Source organism: Myxine glutinosa, chromosome 13 (assembly GCF_964187855.1).
Source record: "Myxine glutinosa chromosome 13, kmMyxGlut1.1, whole genome shotgun sequence".
Classification (NCBI taxonomy): domain Eukaryota; kingdom Metazoa; phylum Chordata; class Myxini; order Myxiniformes; family Myxinidae; genus Myxine; species Myxine glutinosa.
Window position 1 is genome coordinate 7,679,442 of NC_136273.1, and position 16,168 is coordinate 7,695,609.

The following is a 16,168-nucleotide window of genomic DNA, read 5'->3' on the forward strand; positions in this document are numbered from 1 at the left end:
TCCGTTGAATTACCAGCCATCGTTAAATTTCCACTTCACCTGCAAATAATAGATGTATTATAGAAACAATTACGAAAATAAAAATATTTAAAATGGTAATAATGATTTTAATGAATTCTAGTATTAAATGAATCCTAGCACTACTATTATAATACTGGTATAATCCTTACTGTATACCTACTTTTGCAGCCCCCTGTATATATAGATATATAATAAATAATAATAATAATATAGATCGAAGAAGAAGATATAGCCTGGTGTTGGCTTAGCGGTTAGGGTGCCGGCTTGGGATCCTAGTATCCTGGGTTCGAATCCCGATCGATCGCTGAATTAACGCCAGGGGGGTTGAATCAGCCTGTCATCCTTCCGAGGTCGGCAAATTGAGTACCAGCTTGCTGGGATGAATGATCACAGCGTGTACCCCAATTTAGAATAGGTACACCGTATCTCTGCGCATTGTAAGAGGTGACCAAGGGTTGGCGTCAGGAAGGGCATCCGGCCATAAAAAAACATTGCCTCAAACAGGGAACCATGATTGTCATGGGGTTCCGCAAGGCTAACCCCCGCTCCAGCGGGGAAAATGTACAGTGCGTTCAGAAAGTGTTCAGAGCACCCCATAATGTCAAAGTGTAAAAAAAATTTACACATTTTTACAAAATATTTAAAAATGAGACAGAAATATCTAATTTGCATAAGTATTCAGCTGCCTGAATCAATACTTCGTAGAAGCGCCTTTGACAGCGATTACAGCTTAGAGTCTTCTTGGGTATGTCTGTATCAGCTTTGCACATCTGGATTTTGGGAGTTTCTCCCATTCTTCCTTGTAGATTTGCTCAAGCTCTGTCAAGTTGTATGGGGAGCGTCGATGATCAGTAATCTTCAAATCTTTCACAGATTCTCAATATGGGATTCAGGACTGGGCTTTGACTGGGCCACTCACGGACTTTCTTCATGTTCTTGTTCTGAATCCATTCCAGTGTTGCTTTGGGTGTATGTTTGGGGTCATTGTCTTGTTGGAACGTAAACCTTCACTGCAGTCGGCCCAGTGTTTCACACTCTGAAGCAGGTTCTCCTCAAGGATTTGTCTGTATTTGGCTCCATTCATTGTTCGCTTTAATTTACAAATCTCCCAGACCCTGCCACTGAAAAGCATCCCCATAGCATGATGCTGCCACCACCATGTTTCACGGTAGAGATGATGTTAGATGGGTGATCAACTGTGCTCAGTAAGTCAAGGGGTGTGAATAAAAGTCTTTCTGAAGACACTAACTTTATTAAGTGCAAGGAAAATAATTAACCAGCAGGATCGGCGTGAAGGCTTCTGCAGTTGCACCTGGGTACTCCATGGGGAAAATCGTCAGAGTTAGGAAGGCAAAATAAACTAGAGAGGTTCCAGGGAACCTGAACTCAACTGGTCTCAATCAATATGGTTAGAATATGCATGATAGAACCACAAACTATATCGTTTATATGTGCTAAAAATATATGACAAAAATTGATTTTTTAATATGGCCGCCCTGCTGCGCCCATTTTTGGGCGTGCAACGCCCAAATGCAATCCCAAACTAGTTTATGTCTTAAAGATGCTGCATAACAAGTTTCATCGAATTTGATCAATATTTGTGACTTTTAGAGCGGACGTCGAATTGTTTACAGACGACAGACAGACAGACAGATGACAGACGGACGACGGACAACGTTTAACGGACACTGGGTGTCGACAAAAACTCAGCTGGACATAGTCCAGTTGGGTTAATAAAGTTAAAGATCAAATTAAAAGTATGTGGGCCTGCTCCCTCCTCCTTATATAGTCTATTTCATGTATTTCCTTCCTTTAAAAAGTAGAAAGCACATTGATCGACGAACAAAGCCATGTTTCAAGTTGAGGGTTGTCATTTTGATTTACCCTATGCATATGTGTTTGTATTGATTAACACAACGGAAGTCCGAACAGGTTGCTGTGCCTTAGTAGCAACGGTTCACTCACAAGTGCTCATAGGGGAGTGTGTGTGTGTGTCTGTGTATGTATGTGTGTACATGTCGTTGGTTGTTATCTCCATTTGCAGGAATCAGGGGGTGGAACGGAGTCCTCCCAGGAGCAAAATTATCCACCTCCTCTTCAGTAAGGGATCACGGTGTATGGACCAAACTGTTCAACTTTTTCAGTGTTTTGTTGCAAGGGCTCTTTTCAGGATAGTCACTGAACCCGGGATTGCCTCCAGTTGTAGTTCATTTGTGGTAATATTCCCAGGGATGTTTTTTAAAATCTTAGTGAGGTTCTTCTTCATCATTCCTGTTGCTCCAATTATCACTGGTACAATTTTAATGCTCTTCAGCTTCCAAGATATCTTGACCTCATTTTTGAGGTCCTGGTATTTGGTCATTTTCTTGATTTCTGTGTTGTTTAGGACAAAATCGCTGGGTACTGATATCCCAATTAGGTATGTGTGTGTGTTTGTATCATTCTCTTTGCTTACCCCCCACTCTCCTTTCTCTATTTTTTCTCCCCCTTGCCCCCCTCCCTCCCTCTCTCTCCCACCTCTCTCTGCCTCTCTCTCTCTTCCCCACCCCTCTCTGTCTCTCCATCACTCTCTCTTTCTTTCTCTCTCCCCCACCCCTCTCTGTCTCTCCCCACCCCTCTCTGTCTCTCCCCACCCCTCTCTGTCTCTCTACCTCCACCCCTTTCCCTTCCCCCTCTCCCTCTCGTCTCTCCCCCACCCCTGTCTCTCTCTCTCTCCCTCCACCCCTTCCCCACTCCCCTCATCCTCCTCTCTGACCCTCCTATATCTCCTCTCCTTCTCTGCTGCCCTCCTCTATCTCTCCCCTCTCTTAATATTCCCATCACAAAGCGACTCTGTGTTGCTCAGCAATGCCGTGTACGTTTGCTAGTATCTTACTATAATTCACCAAATATCCGTCTGTCTGTCTGCCTGTCTGTCTGTCCGTTCGAAGGTACCGCAAAAACGACTGAACCGATCGCAACGATATTTTGGGTGGTTAATCCTGGGGTCCCCTGGAGTAAAATAGGCTATATTGTTTTTCCAATTTCAGCTTTTGTCTCCAGCATTCTCAGGTTTGGACTCCCGCATAACATTCGCGTTGGCATAACGTTCATTGTGACGATGTTTTCATTCTGACAACTAGCAACGGTACCCGCCCTACGGGCGGGGCTTCAATTGGGAGGCCCAAATGAAAAGGCTAAATATCAGAAATTGAAGGCTTTTTTTCTTTTAAACGATTGATATAAACATCCGTTAAATCTCGATTGGTGCAGCCGTTTGTGAGGCACCCGGGAAAATAACGTCATGCGGGAGCAAGTATCAGCAGGATGTGGCAGTGTGTGAGTCCACGTTTGCACCGATCGGCTGCACCGATCGCTGCACCGGGTGCCGCACAAACGGCTGCACCGATCGCTGCACAGCTGCATCGATCGGACTCGGTGACCTCGGACAAAGACCTTTTATAAGGACACGGGTTGAATCCCTGCTTGAGAGAATTCCAACCCCCTCCCCGCCATCACGGCCATCTATCCAACTCACAACCCCACGAGATATGCGGGAAGGACGACCCAAAACCAATTATCTTCTTTTCAATTCGTATATAAACATTTCGAAACAAACAAAACTGGGTTCGAATCCCGGTCGATCACTGAATTAACGCCAGGGGGGTTGACTCAGCCTGTCATCCTTCCGAGGTCAGCAAATTGAGTACCAGCTTGCTGGGATGAATGATCACGGTGTGTACCCCAATTTAGAATAGGCACACCATATCCCTGCGCATCGTAAGAGCGTGACCAAGGGTTGGCGTCAGGAAGGGCATCCGGCCATAAAAACATTGCCTCAAACAGGGAACCATGATTGTCATGGGGCCCGCAAGGCTAACCCCCGCTCTAGCGGGGAAAATGGCCTCAAAACGATAATTCATTCATTCATTCATATAAACATCATTAAAAGTAAATAATGACCTCGGCGAAAGTTCAAACGTAGGACAGTTTATATAGGCCACGGGTAGTTTATAAGGACACGGATACCCACGGATAGTTTATAAGGACACGGGTTGAATCTCTACATGAGAGAATCCCACATAGCTATTTGGGCGGTGAATACGCTAACAGATCGCTGTGTCCCTCGATCTTGCCAAGGCCGTAACAGCTATCGGCTCAAAATCCTTTTAACTGTTGATTTGGTAGTTTTTACAATGAAGGAAACATTAACAATGTTGTTAAAAGTTTATTTTGTGATTAATTTGTGATTGGAGATATGTTGTTTGGAATGACAAAAGAGACATTGAGTTCAAGTGAATGACGACATGCCATGATGGTTTCTACTTTCTGAACGTGAACTTCGCGGATCGCCATATGCAGATTCACCACGGACCCACGATCGATGTTTCTATGCGTGAACGTACCCGTTTGTTTGCGAACGGGTACGTTTTTCATGGACATCATTCACGAACTTGCTGTCCATGTCTGATGTGTGACTGAAGGTGCTACAGGAATGTGGAATTTATTGGTTTCATGCTTTAGCATTCGCCGTATCTGCATTGCCTGTTTGCTTCTGGCCTCCCACCCATGCGTAGCACGGGTATCTCACAAGGAATCATTCCCTTGGATTCTCGCAGCCGCCAACCCTAACGATAAATAGCAGGGTCTTACAGCCGCCATATTGGTGCTCACCGTCACTGCGATGCGAAGTTGTGTTGTATCGCCATCATATATGACGGTACCCGCCCTGAGGGCAGGGCTTCAATTTGGAGGCGCGATTTATATAAACATCCGTTAAATATCACATGCAAATCATCAAAATCTAAACAGTATTTTTAGAAGTATATCTTACTAATATGAATATGAATCGTTTAAAATACAAAAGGCCTTCAATTTCTGATATTTAACCTTTTCATTTGGGCCTCCCAATTGAAGCCCAGCCCGTAAGACGGGTACCGTTGCTAGTAAAATAAAATGAACTGATCCAAACTTAGTTTCCGCATCTAAAATGAGCTGTTGCTTTACCTGTACTGCATACGCTGTTATGAATATATGTTTGAGTCTATTTATGTTCCAAACCAGGAAAATGTTAAATCCAAATATGATTGAACATATTATTGTTCTGTTTGTAGGCTAAGGTGGTGGATACAAGCTCAGGTGAGATTCAGCCAATTGAAGTGCCAGGAGAGCTGTGTATTCGTGGATATTGTGTGATGCGTGAGTATTGGGATGATCCGGACAATACAGCAACTACTATAACCGCCGACAACTGGTACCATACAGGGTAAGAAATGCATGGGAAGGGGAAGGAAGGGGGGTGAGGGGGCACAGGGGGGGAAGGGGGGGTGGAGGGAGGAAGGGGAGGGAAGGGGGGAGAGGAGGATGGGGCAAGGCGGAGGGGGGAGGGGGGAAGGGAGGGGGAGGGGGGAGAGAGGAGGAGGGGAGAGGGGGTAGGGGAGGCAAGGGGGGGAGGGGGAGAGGAGAGGGGGTAAGGGGGAGGAGGAGGGAGAGTGGGAGGGGAAGGGGCGAGAGGGGGGAGGGGGAAGGGGAAGGAAGGGGGGAGAGGAGGGAGGGGGAATGGGAAAGAAGGGGGGAGAGTGGGGAAGGGGGGGTGGGGGAGAAAGAGGGGGCAAGGGGGGAGGAGAGGGGGGAAGGGGGGGAAGAGGGGAGGAGAGGGGGGAAGGGGAGGGGGAGGAGAGGGGGGAAGGGGAGGAGGGGAAGGGAGGGGGAGGCAGGAGAGGATTGGGGTTCATATATATGCTGGTGGGTGAATGTGGCTCACGTTTCTGAGTTACTTGTGATGCCGATCAGGAACAAGAAGCCGCCGTACTACCAAATTCATACACTTCTGGAATTGTTTGATGTATCTGTATTAAAATATCTGGTGATTGTTTTGTATTTATTTATGCGAATGTGTACTTGTATATAACTGTCATTAATTTAAAAAGGCGTGGGCACAATCGAGCGATTTATTTATTTATTTTAATTTTTTTTTTAACTCCAAAAAAAACATTTTTTTTCCATAGTTTTTTGGGGGACTAAAACACCCCCAGGCACTCACTGATGAACCTCTGAAAGTTTGACGAAGATCCATTCAGCCAACTCAGAAAAAATGGCAACACATCTGTCTTATATTGTAGATAACATACAACAAGCATTGCATGAACATCGCTCCCCTTGTTCGTTCTCATCACCCTTGGTGCTTTATTCTTTATTGTCTCGGCCTCTGAGTGTTCATCTAACTCTCTCTCTCAGAATTTTGCTATATCACAGTATGACCATTTGTACTCTTTCACATCATGCCTCCCTCATGGTTATTAGCCCCCGTTGGACTTAGTCTAAAACGGAGGCTTATGGATTGGATTGGGACTTAGACCGTCCGTCCGTCCGTGTGTCCACAACCATATCTCGGAGATGTATAAACTGATATTGTTTATACATGGCACAAAGACGATACATGATGGTATACATATGCACATCATTTTGTTTTGCGATGCAATCAAAGATGGCCGTCTGGCGGCCATTTTGTTACTCAAACGTGTTCCCAACTATTTCTTGGACATTCATCGACCGATTTTGTTCAGACTTTGCACCAAGACAATACATGAGAGTATACACATGCAGAACATTTTGCTTTGTAATCTGACCAAAGATGGCCGACTGACGGCTTTTAACTTCGTATAGCAAAATTACTAAAACCACAGGGGCTATGACATTTTTTGTCTTTTTCTTTTGTATACTGAATCGAGGCTCGTGAAAGAGCTAACATTTATTTCACAAACAAACAAACAAAACAAACCAGACAAACAAAATATACAAAAAGAGGGAGCGGAAGACAAGATGGGGAGAGAAGGGGAAGCACACAACCACAACATTTGAGAGCAGGGAGAAGTGTCTCAGTGTCAGTGCAGGGAGAAGTGTCTTCTTCTCTCTGCATGAAAAAAGGAAGTAGTCCTTGTCCCTTACGTTCACACATTGATTGTATGGACGGACGGGTAAATAAGGATGGTCTGTAAGCAAAAAAGGAGGGGTTTGGAACTCGAGGAAATTAGCTTTGTGGGACTAACTTGTGACATCTGTTTGTCACAGGTTCTGTTTGCATTGACTTGGCATGCTGCTCGACTAGAATTTGTGCACATATATAAGCCTGACATAGACACACATGACATGCTTACCACTACTTTATACACATCCTGAGATCCCTCTTTCCTTAATTTTCCATTACCACCATTGTAGCTGGTTTAGAGTTGGAATGATATGCACTTGTGCAAACATGGTCAAGGCCTGTGTTTAGTGAGCAAAACTCCGACTTCCTGCTTCAAGTCAAAGCATCCATCCATCAATCAAACTTTCATTTGAACACAAGTCAGATTATAACTTAGCGCAAGTCAAACACTATCAGGCCATAGTCATTGGAATACAGTTAAATTCCATTTGGGCACAAACAAGCTAAATGCCATAAAGCCAAACAGCTGTTATTTTATCCTCGTCAGCTTCATGGGACCGAGTCCCTGAGAGTGCTGTTTGGCTCATCGAGATTTGTCTCATCACGTGTTCTTCCTAATGGGTCAAATCCATGTATAAATGTAAATATCCGCTCTCCCTTGCAGAGACATCGCCTTTTTGGATGCTTTTGGCTACTGCAGCATCATTGGGCGCTCCAAAGATATGATCATCCGTGGTGGAGAGAACGTCTATCCAGCTGAGATCGAGAAGATCCTGTACTTGCATCCCGACGTCATGGAGGCCCACGTAAGGATTTATTGAACTTCATCTCAGACAATTGATGTATCGATTGAAGTACGAGAAAAAGTAATTTTGAGTGAGCTTGAGCGAACTGTGTCTTCTTCATTTTTGCTCAGGTTGTCGGTGCACACGATTACCGGCTCGGGGAGGCGGTGTGTGCGGTGGTGAAACGTAAAGCAGGAAAAAGCGTCTCTGAAGAAGAGCTACAGGAATTCTGCAAGGGAAAGGCATGTTACAAACATTAATAAAATCATAGACAATAACAATAACCACTGATTACAATATTGATGATGATGCAGAAACAACAAGTCAATAAATGTTCAAATATTATCATCATTTGTCGCATCATTGTCTGTTTCGCTAAGTTGTCACGACGTTCCCTAAACACATTTAAAAGAAAAAAACAAATAACCTTGATTTGTTTCCTGATGATGACGCTTCCAATAAAAAAATAATATCCAAGAAAAGCAGGTAATTTATTCTCTCAATATTGATTGTGTGAAATGATAATCCACTGTAACTAACCAAGGTGTTGTATCCAAATCTGTTTTGTTACCTATTTCTATGTGTGTTCCAGATGGCACTCTACAAGGTTCCCAAATACGTGCTCTTTCTGGAAAGCTTCCCTCTTACAGTCACAGGAAAGGTATGAAAATTGATTTTTATTCCCGTTCGTCTGTATTCCCCCATTTTCTATCACAGTTGATACCTGCTCCTTCCGGGAGTGAAATATGATGTCAGTGAATCACTTGAAAAATGCCATGTCTACAGGTAAGCATTGCAGGTACAAAAGCATAGGAAAGGAGAGGAAAGTACAAGTGTACACATGCTTTTATCGACACAAATACATACATACATACATACATACATACATACATACATACATACATACATACATACAGAAAGTCTAGAGCCTCTTTCAATATTTTCACCTTTTGTTACCTTGTAGCCTGGAATTAAATTGCATTAAATCAGACTTTTTCCACCTTTATTTACACATCGTAACCCACAAATTCCAAGTGAAAAACAAATAATACAAATTTCAGAAAATTCATTAAAAACACAAAACTAAAATATATTGGTTGGATACGTGTCCACCCCCCTTATAATAGCAATTGGAAATTAGCTCAGGTGTAACCAATCAGTTGGTATGGAAATAAGGTGATCTTCTGTCAGGCGGTAGGGTAGTCAGGCAATAGGATCTAGGCATGTCAAGTGGTAGGGGAGTCAGGCGATAGGATTTAGGCACGTCAGCTGGTAAGGTAGTGAGGCGGTAGGATTTAGGCATGTCAGTTGGTGTGGCAGGTAGTCAGGCGATAGGATTTCGGCACGTCAAGTGGTAGGGGAGTCAGGCGATAGGATTTAGGCACGGCAGCTGGTAAGGTAGTGAGGCGGTAGGATTTAGGCATGTCAGTTGGTGTGGCAGGTAGTCAGGCGATAGGATTTAGGCACGTCAAGTGGTAGGGGAGTCACGCGATAGGATTTATGCACATCAGGTGGTAAGGTAGTGAGGCGGTAGGATTTAGGCATGTCAGGTGGTGTGGCAGGTAGTCAGGCAATAGGATCTAGGCATGTCAAGTGGTAGGGGAGTCAGGCGATAGGATTTAGGCACGTCAGCTGGTAAGGTAGTGAGGCGGTAGGATTTAGGCATGTCAGGTGGTGTGGCAGGTAGTCAGGCGATAGGATTTAGGCACGTCAAGTGGTAGGGTAGTCAGGCGATAGGATTTACGCACATCAGGTGGTAAGGTAATGAGGCGGTAGGATTTAGGCACGTCAGGTGGTAAGGTAGTAAGGTGGTAGGATTTAGGCACGTCAGGTGGTGGGGGAAGTCAGGCGATAGGATTTAGGCACATCAGGTGGTAAGGTAGTGAGGCGGTAGGATTTAGGCATGTCAGGTGGTGTGGTAGGTAGTCAGGCGATAGGATTTAGGCACGTCAAGTGGTAGGGTAGTCAGGCGATAGGATTTAGGTACATCAGGTGGTAAGGTAGTGAGGCGGTAGGATTTAGGCACGTCAGGTGGTGGGTAGTCAGGCGGTAGGATTTAGGTACATCAGGTGGTAAGGTAGTGAGGCGGTAGGATTTAGGCACGTCAGGTGGTGGGTAGTCAGGCGGTAGGATTTAGGCACGTCAGGTGGTGGGGTAGTTAGGCGGTCGGATTTAGGCACGTCAAGTGGTAGGGTAGTCAGGCGATAGGATTTAGGTACATCAGGTGGTAAGGTAGTGAGGTGGTAGGATTTAGGCACGTCAGGTGGTGGGTAGTCAGGCGGTAGGATTTAGGCACGTCAGGTGGTGGGGTAGTTAGGCGGTCGGATTTAGGCACGTCAGGTGGTAGGATAGTTAGGCGGTAGGATTTAGGCATGACAGGTGGTAGGATTTAGGCACGTCAGGTGGTAGGGTAGTCAGGCGGTAGGAATTAAGCACATCAGGTGGTAGGGTAGTCAGGCGGTAGGATTTAGGCACGTCAGGTGGTTGGGTAGTCAGGCGGTAGGAATGAAGCACGTCAGGTGGTCGGCCAAAAACGTGCCTATATCCGTTTCCCAGCCATAATATCACCCGCATTCCCGAGCAGTTCTTCAGAGGTACAAAAAACACGGATTGGAAATCCTTGAGGGTAGAATTTGGAACGAGGTTGTCGATGTTACCAGGTCCACCTATTGTGACATCTGCTCACTGAATATTTACACTGAATTCCCTTTTCTACCAATACACTCCAAACAAAATTGCTTATTTCAGGTGAAACTTTTACAAACCCCTGTAAGTGATGGTTACCTTTGCTAGTGTTTGTGAATAAGTCGCCCTATAATTATTCCAATTAGGGCTGCTAGGATCGATGGGAGAGATGTACCTTTATCTTCCCACCAGCCATCCTTCTATTTTCCCTCCAGTTGTGTACTTCCCATTTGCTTTAACCCGGCCTTTATTTACTTCCTGGGTCACGTGCTTCGGGGACATGGAATCTGAAAAGGTGGGGCATTGTGGAGTGACGTCATGGAGAGACCATGTTTCTGTCGGCACGGTCAATGAGGAAGCAACAGTGACATCACAGGCTGGGATAATACTAACCGCCATGCGGATGGGCTGTGCCAGAAGTTGTGCTGCAGTCTGAGCATCTGTGAGTAGGCACCAGCACGCATGTGCAGTCCAATTGTGCAGCGGTCTGGGTTGTCATTGTGCTGCAGTATGACTCATACGGGGTTACATTCCTGGAGTCGGGCTGCGTTGTCATTGTGCTGCAGTATGACTCATACTGGGTGGCACTTCTGGAGTCGGTCTGGGTTGTCATCGTGCTGCAGTATGAGTGTATGACTCATACTGCATGGCACTCCTGGAGTCAGTCTGGGTTGTCATCGTGCTGCAGTATGACTCGTACTGCATGGCACTCCTGGAGTCAGTCTGGGTTGTCATCGTGCTGCAGTATGACTCATACTGCATGGCACTCCTGGAGTCAGTCTGGGTTGTCATTGTGCTTCAGCATGACTCATACTGGGTGGCACTCCAGGCGTCAGTCTGGGTTGTCATGGTGCTTCAGCATGACTCATACTGGGTGGCACTCCAGGAGTCGGCCTGGGTCATCATCGTGCTACAGCATGACTCATACTGGGTGGCACTCCAGGCGTCAGTCTGGGTTGTCATGGTGCTTCAGCATGACTCATACCGGGTGGCACTCCAGGAGTCGGCCTGGGTCATCATCGTGCTTCAGCATGACTCATACCGGGTGGCACTCCAGGAGTCGGCCTGGGTCATCATCGTGCTACAGCATGACTCATACTGGGTGGCACTCCAGGAGTCGGTCTGGGTCATCATCGTGCTTCAGTATGACTCATACTGGGTTGCACTCCTGACTTGCAGTGTACTGCACACTCTCTTTCAAGCTAGACCAGCACATCGACACTGCCCGAGTCCGCACCTGCCTCAAACGAGAAAAGGCCAAACCACCCAGCCTCCCCAACTACCTTATTGTCCTGTGTCTTTGTGTGAGTCTGCCATAAGGCTTAATTAAGCAGGTGTTCAGGTGTCATTGTTGGGTAAGTGGGCCACATCAGGTTTCGTCTTTCATCTATCTCCTCATGCTTGGTAATTAATTGTCTGCTTATTTGTCTCACTCTCCACAGTTAAAATTAAATCCATTATTTGTTAGCTCACCTGGACATTCGAGCAAACATGAGTCAGTGAGTGAGTCAATAAACACTTCAGTCATTATCACTTGAACCAAATACGATTCTGATGAAACTTGGCAACAAGCTTCATATCTGGTGTGTAACGAAGGTGTATTGACTGCATCAAAATCTGCGCTCATTAAGGGGGTGTACAGGAGTGGGGGGGGGGGGGGGGATTTACTCTCTTCTCCGAAACTACACACAATGTTGATGAAACCTGACCACAACCTTCATCAACCATGATGCAACAACGTTGGTTCACGGCATTAAGGAAAAAATCAGGGTCGAAGGGGATGTACTAGGGGGTTTACCCCCCAAAATAGGTATTTGTCGTTTTCTCAGAATGTACACACATTATTCCAACGAAACGTGACTTCAACCTTCACCACCCATGATATACAAATACCAAAGTCTGTTCACAGAATAGAAAATATAATGGTGTAAGGGGGTTTGCCGGGAGTGCGAGTGATTATTGCTCCTGAACCAGGTGAGCCTCAGGACCCACAGTCCTGTTTTTATTCGTCGCTGTGGGTTTTAAGATGTGATTGGACCTCTAACACTATTAAATTATCGTTTGGAAATATAAGAATGGCAAAATGTTGCCATGCAAACTAAATAATAAGAATTTCTCATGCGGCAGCTTATTGGGCATTTTGCGGCCTTTACCTTTGGTGTGACCTGGTCTGATAAGACCCGGCACCAAAGTTTCTCCATGAATTATATGGCATGAGTGGAACAGTGGAATATTTTGTTTGTCCGTCCCAGGTCTCAGATCCTAAATCTTGCACCTTATTCTGCAGATTCAGAAACATCACTTGAGAGATGATGTGAACAAGATATTGGGTTTGAAGTGAAGCTGCAAATACCTCTGTGGCCTCGACTACAATATCTGTGCAATTTCCTGCGATTGAGATTGAACTTCTGCACGTCTCCGCAATCATGGAATGAAACGGACACGCCTCGTTCACACTGCGGGGTCTTTTATTTCATAAGCTGATCGTTTTGACTTCCTGTGTGTGTCTGTGTACACATTGTGTGTGTGTATGTGTGTGTTTCTGTGTGTGTGTATGTGTGTGTGTTTCTGTGTGTGTGTATGTGTGTGTGTTTCTCTGTGTGTGTGTGTGTGTGTGTACATGTGTGTGGGTTTCTGTGTGTGTGTATACATGTGTGTGTGTGTGTGTGTGTTTCTGTGTGTACGAATGTGTGTGTGTGTGTGTACACGTGTGTGTGTACATCTGTGTATTTGTGTGTGTGTGTGTGTATACGTGTGTGTGTGTGTGTGTGTGTGTCTGTGTGTGTGTTTCTGTGTGTACGCATGTGTGTGTGTTTGTGTGTGTGTGTGTACACATGTGTGTGTGTACATGTGTATTTGTGTGTGTACATGTGTGTCTGTGTCTGTGTACACATTGTGTGTATGTGTGTATGTATGTGTGTTTCTGTGTGTACGCATGTGTGTGTGTTTCTCTCTGTGTGTGTGTGTATATGTGTGTATATGTGTGTGTATGTATGTATGTGTGTGTCTGTGTACACGTGTGTTTTGTGTACAGTGTGTGTGTGTTTCTGTACACATGTGTTTCTGTGTGTGTTTCTGTACACGTGTGTTTCTGTGTGTGCGTCTGTGTCTGCGCATGTCCGCATAACAAGCCATTGCAGCTCTTCTCCAAATTATCGCATCCATTATGTTGTATTATCGGCCTATTGTCGGCTTATTATCATATCTTATCCCCTTTTGTGGTTCATTTACCTGTGTGCAAATCTCAGCTTTCACAATGATGTCGTCATCGCTTTACGGAATCATGTATGTCTGCCCTTGGGCAGGTTTTAATCAATTGCATTTTATTTCTACTTCATTATAAGGAATTTATATCCGAGATATACATTTTTTCATCATTTATACACTCATGTACTTTATTGTGAATTACAAGGACTCGAGTAGACGATGAACAAATCCATTATGTACATGTACATGTATGTACATGTATGTACAAATCCATGTATTGTGTGGGATTTGAACCTGTGTTCTGAGCATCATGAGCCATCATTTGGGAAGAGAATGTTAAACTGTCAAATGCAAGTACATTTTACCTTTGTTCAAAAGGTGAATGAATAAATCTTCTTTGCTTCCTCTTCTCACTCTTGGTCTGCTTCTTCTCTTCTGTCCAAGGCCTAAAGGAACTTTAAAATCAAAGAAACAACGCCACGATGAGGCCTTTCCATCATCTGCTGTTACACTTGGTGCCGCAGGCGCTGTGAGCACAATGATGCGACGAGATGAACCGGTCGTACTTCCACTTCCTGGAATGAGACGGAGAGGAAGCATCCTGCATGAATACTGTGGGTACAGTTCAAGGCAGGGTTCCTTTGGGGGACAGAGGATTTAGGGGCTTCCAGAACAGGAACAGTTCGCACGTGATTGGGGTATTAACAAAGGTGGGCGGTCCGCTTCGAAAGTCCGCTTATCCGCTTATCCGCTGCAGCGGACTAACGTTTTCGAAGCGGATAAGCGAATCGGAACAACCCCCGGAAACCGAAGCGGATAAGCGCAAGCGGACTACCGAAAAATTAAAGCGCATCGCGATTCGCCAAATCAGCTGTTAGCCTGAGCCGTTACTCTAGAATTGTGAATATTTATTTAAGTGAATAATAAGTGAAAACTGAATATTTTATTGGACGCTAGAGCGGCAATAACGTCAAGATGGAGAAAGCTGGTCGAGGAAGCCGCTGAGGGGGAACCCGGGGCTCTCGCCCAATCTCTTCCCGCTCGAGTTCCGTGATGCTTGGGTAACTCTATTTCTCAGGCATAACACGCCGCTCCCGAGCTCTGCCTCGGTCGAGCGCGTGTTCAGCTACGGGTCGGACATCCTCAGGCCTAAGAGGTCGGCCCTGGCTGCACCGAACTTCGAGGCCCTCGTCTTCATGAAGGGCAACCTCCAAATCCTCAAGAAGGCCCACGCGGTGGAGGAGGAAGACGAGGACTAGTCAACAGATTGCTAGTCTGTTGACTAGTAGACTCTCTTGTCAAAGAAAGGACGGGCAAATTGATTTTTATTTAATGTAACTTGCATATATTAAAATTATATTTAAATTAACTGTAGAGTAGAGTAGAGTCGAGTGGAAAACTTTATTTCAATAAATTTTGAATAAATTTTATTTAAATAAAAATGTATATTTTTGATCTTAAAAGCTTTGTTTGTCTTTGTAGTAGTTAGAAATGGCTATTTAGGCTTAAAAAGCATTAAATTCCCTTTAGAAACGTCAAAAATCGCTTTAAAAACGTCGAAGCGCTTTTTAAAAATCGAAGCGGATAAGCGGTAAGCGGACTAAGATTTTCGGCCGCTGAAGCGGATAAGCGAATCGGACTACACGGGCTGGCGGAGCGGATAAGCGGTAAGCGCAGAACAGGAACAGTTCGCACGTGATTGGGGTATTAATATAAATTATTGCGAATGAGTATTAATTCAGGTTCAACGAGTGAGCAACTTCACAATTTTGGAAAATTCCAACATCTTTCCCATTCCCATCCATAAGAAAGGTGTTGCCTAACAGATCACCTAAAGTGCAGACCGATCAACCTTCTCCCCATCATAAACGGTCATGTCGTCCATTATTGCAGCTGAACTCAGGCACTCTGTCCTCTAATTCGCTAATGCTCGACAAGTAGTTTGGTATCCGACCTGGAAAATTCCACCATGGACATGTTGTTACTCTCGAGTCTCCAGACAGCAGTGGATGGATGCTTCTGAACCACAACAAACAATTAGAGTTTTCTCTCTGGATATCAAATTTCACTCTCATTCCTCTTTTCTCCCACCTCTGGAACAAACTCCCTCACTCTTCAATCCCACTCCTCCCTCCAGGTCTTTAAAACAGCTGTTCACCACCATCTCTCATCTTCCCCCATCCAAAACCGTGATCTTTTCTACCCCCGTCAATTCACCCCAAATCCACTTTTTTTTAAATTATTTTGAAATTATTTAATTATTTTGAAACTAAACATTTACGGTGGGGAGCATTATTTACAAGACACTATTTGGTATTTACACGCGAACCCAGGACCTGTCTTTGGGGAAACAAAAGCAGATGTTTTGATAAGAGGAAGAGCATGCACTGCACTGCACCAATACACCATAAGCACCAATAAACAAAAAGCACCCAAAAGCACCAGAGCACCATAAAGCACAAAAAGCACCATCCAGGGCACATTTCACACATTTCAACAATAAACAAACTGATGACTCTTCTCAGCTCCTGCTCTGCTGGACCGGTTTCTTGATGTTGTTCTT

At 44.9% G+C, this 16,168-nt stretch overlaps 1 protein-coding gene across 1 annotated transcript in view; it reads left to right on the top strand.

Annotated features, from left to right (window-relative positions):
- The window catches only part of LOC137438553 (medium-chain acyl-CoA ligase ACSF2, mitochondrial), a 152,289-nt gene extending 138,271 nt beyond the window's left edge, over nucleotides 1–14,018 (top strand). Inside the window, exons 12-16 of the mRNA XM_068133694.2 lie at nucleotides 5,115–5,266; nucleotides 7,593–7,734; nucleotides 7,845–7,955; nucleotides 8,306–8,374; nucleotides 12,686–14,018. Coding sequence (XP_067989795.2) covers nucleotides 5,115–5,266; nucleotides 7,593–7,734; nucleotides 7,845–7,955; nucleotides 8,306–8,374; nucleotides 12,686–12,739 — 528 coding nt within the window. The 3' untranslated portion in view covers nucleotides 12,740–14,018. The remainder of the gene's footprint in view (nucleotides 1–5,114; nucleotides 5,267–7,592; nucleotides 7,735–7,844; nucleotides 7,956–8,305; nucleotides 8,375–12,685) is intronic.
- Nucleotides 14,019–16,168: the final 2,150 nt, after the last annotated feature.